The 2,072-nt window shown below is 32.1% G+C and overlaps 1 protein-coding gene across 1 annotated transcript in view; it reads right to left on the reverse strand.

Annotated features, from left to right (window-relative positions):
- Positions 1–526: 526 nt before the first annotated feature.
- The window catches only part of LOC109206766 (caffeoylshikimate esterase-like), a 4,210-nt gene continuing 2,664 nt past the window's right edge, over positions 527–2,072 (reverse strand). The window contains exon 2 of the mRNA XM_019369621.1: positions 527–1,131. Within this exon, the coding sequence (XP_019225166.1) occupies positions 778–1,131 (354 nt within the window). The 3' untranslated portion in view covers positions 527–777. The remainder of the gene's footprint in view (positions 1,132–2,072) is intronic.

The following is a 2,072-nucleotide window of genomic DNA, read 5'->3' on the forward strand; positions in this document are numbered from 1 at the left end:
TAATGAAAGGATTAAACCGGTGAAAAATGAGGCATTCAGCCAATGCTTGTATCACATCCTGGAAAATGGTGTAAGTAGCATACTTTGGGGTCATTTTGTTCGAATACAAGTTATGCTAGGATTAGTTATGTAAATTTTACTGCTTTATACTGGGATTATTATTCCACCCTCTGACATGTATAGTTACCCCGGTACTATTTATAATCCTAGGATAATTTATTTCAGTATTAGTAACCAAATAAGGGATAAAGTTAATTTTTATCCTAGGATTATTTTTGCTTATCCATCATACCAAACAACACCTTCGAAGATAAAATGAGAAAAACTCTACGTCGACTAAGTTGTCTTGAAAGTACTACACTCTCTTAGAAGTTCATGCAACATACATAAAATATGGCACAATGGAAGGAAAAAAAAGTCAAAAAATAAGCATTTACCAATTAGTTGTGGTTATGAATTAGTTGAAAAAAGCCTTTTTTTTGTTCAAAATTTGTTTGCCAGTAAGAAATTATATTTTAGTCTTAAATAACCTAAATCTTCAAATATTGCATTTGGTACAAGTTTAAAATGAAGCCACGTGACCTCAATTAGTTTGAGGTTGAGTGGCAGTTATTGTTCAGCATAATGCTTGTACAAAGTTATTTTTGGTCCTTTTGAGTTACGGATCACACTGTTTGCTGATTTCTTAACTACCTCAGTCCTCAGCACACATCTTTAACAATTAACTAACCACTCCTCAACTACAATATTCAAACCAACTTCCATTCAAACACTTCCCTACGCGCCGCCGTCCACGGTGGTCTTCTCAGCTCTCGTTCTTAGCCACTCCACGACATCTCCGAACACTTTCTCAACATTCTCCTCTGGTTCGCCAACCAGCTGGTGCCACATTCCCGGATATATATTCAAAGTCTTGTCCTTACTCGTGGATCGTCGATACAGCTCCTCCGCGCAGGCTGGATCGCAAATGACGTCATCGCCGCCGTGTACTATCAGGAATGGCACCTTCACTTCTTCGAATCTCCCCTGTAACTCCCTGCATACCCTCATCAACTCACGCGCCGTCGCGGCGCGTGGCTTCATAAGTGGCCTCTTTGGACTGGCTATTGCCAGCTTCCTCTTCCACTCCTCCTTCGTGAATTACCAGAAAAGTCAAAAAATGAAAAAAGCAACATAAGAGAAACGCTCAAATGCTTTAATTACCAGAAAGAAATAAAATTATATGTATGTTATTAATTAAATAGTTTTACAATGACTCCTACTTCATGAATAAACTAAAAAAAAAAAAAGCAAATTGCGAAAAAGGCAACAAAAGAGAAATGCTCAAATGCTTGATTGAAATTACATTTCTCAAAAAGAAAATAAAATTCATATATATGTTATTCATTAAATAGTTTTAAATTAACATTTCCCACTCACAGTATATAATTACATATTTTAGAAATACACTTCCTTTGTCCTAATTTATGTTATCCTATTTTATTTTTAGTTTGTTTGAAAAATGATATAGTTACAAGTTGTCAAAAAAATTAGCTTTTTAAAATTTAGTAATTAATCAAATATCTATATTATATTAAAAGAAGGGTAGTGAAACATGAGGTTAAGCCAAGTGGCACATTGAGAAAATGCCACTTGGCACTTTTAGAACATAATCTAAATAGATTTAGACAAATCCAGTAAGGAATAAGACAAATTATATTTGATCAAATTTAGTTTATTGAGGAAATCAATTTTGATTGACTCATAATTTTATACTTAATAGATTCTGAAAGCTTTCAAAAAATAAAGATTCCTATTTCATAGTAATTATTTTCTATCAACGTGATCAAATTTATGTTATTTCATATTTTTTATACTTTTTGAAACATTACGTAGAGAAAAAAAAAATAATAGTAGAAATACTACTATAACAATTAGATATAATGTGTTCAAACAATTAAGAAAATATTTTTTTATGGTTAATATATGAACCGAGTGCAGTAGTTTAAGTTAAAAAGCATAACATAATTTTTTAAAATGCGGTACAATTTAGAAAATAGAAGGATAAGACATATTTTAATTTGAGTTGATAT

The sequence above is a fragment of the Nicotiana attenuata genome, unplaced genomic scaffold, assembly GCF_001879085.1.
Source record: "Nicotiana attenuata strain UT unplaced genomic scaffold, NIATTr2, whole genome shotgun sequence".
NCBI lineage: Eukaryota > Viridiplantae > Streptophyta > Magnoliopsida > Solanales > Solanaceae > Nicotiana > Nicotiana attenuata.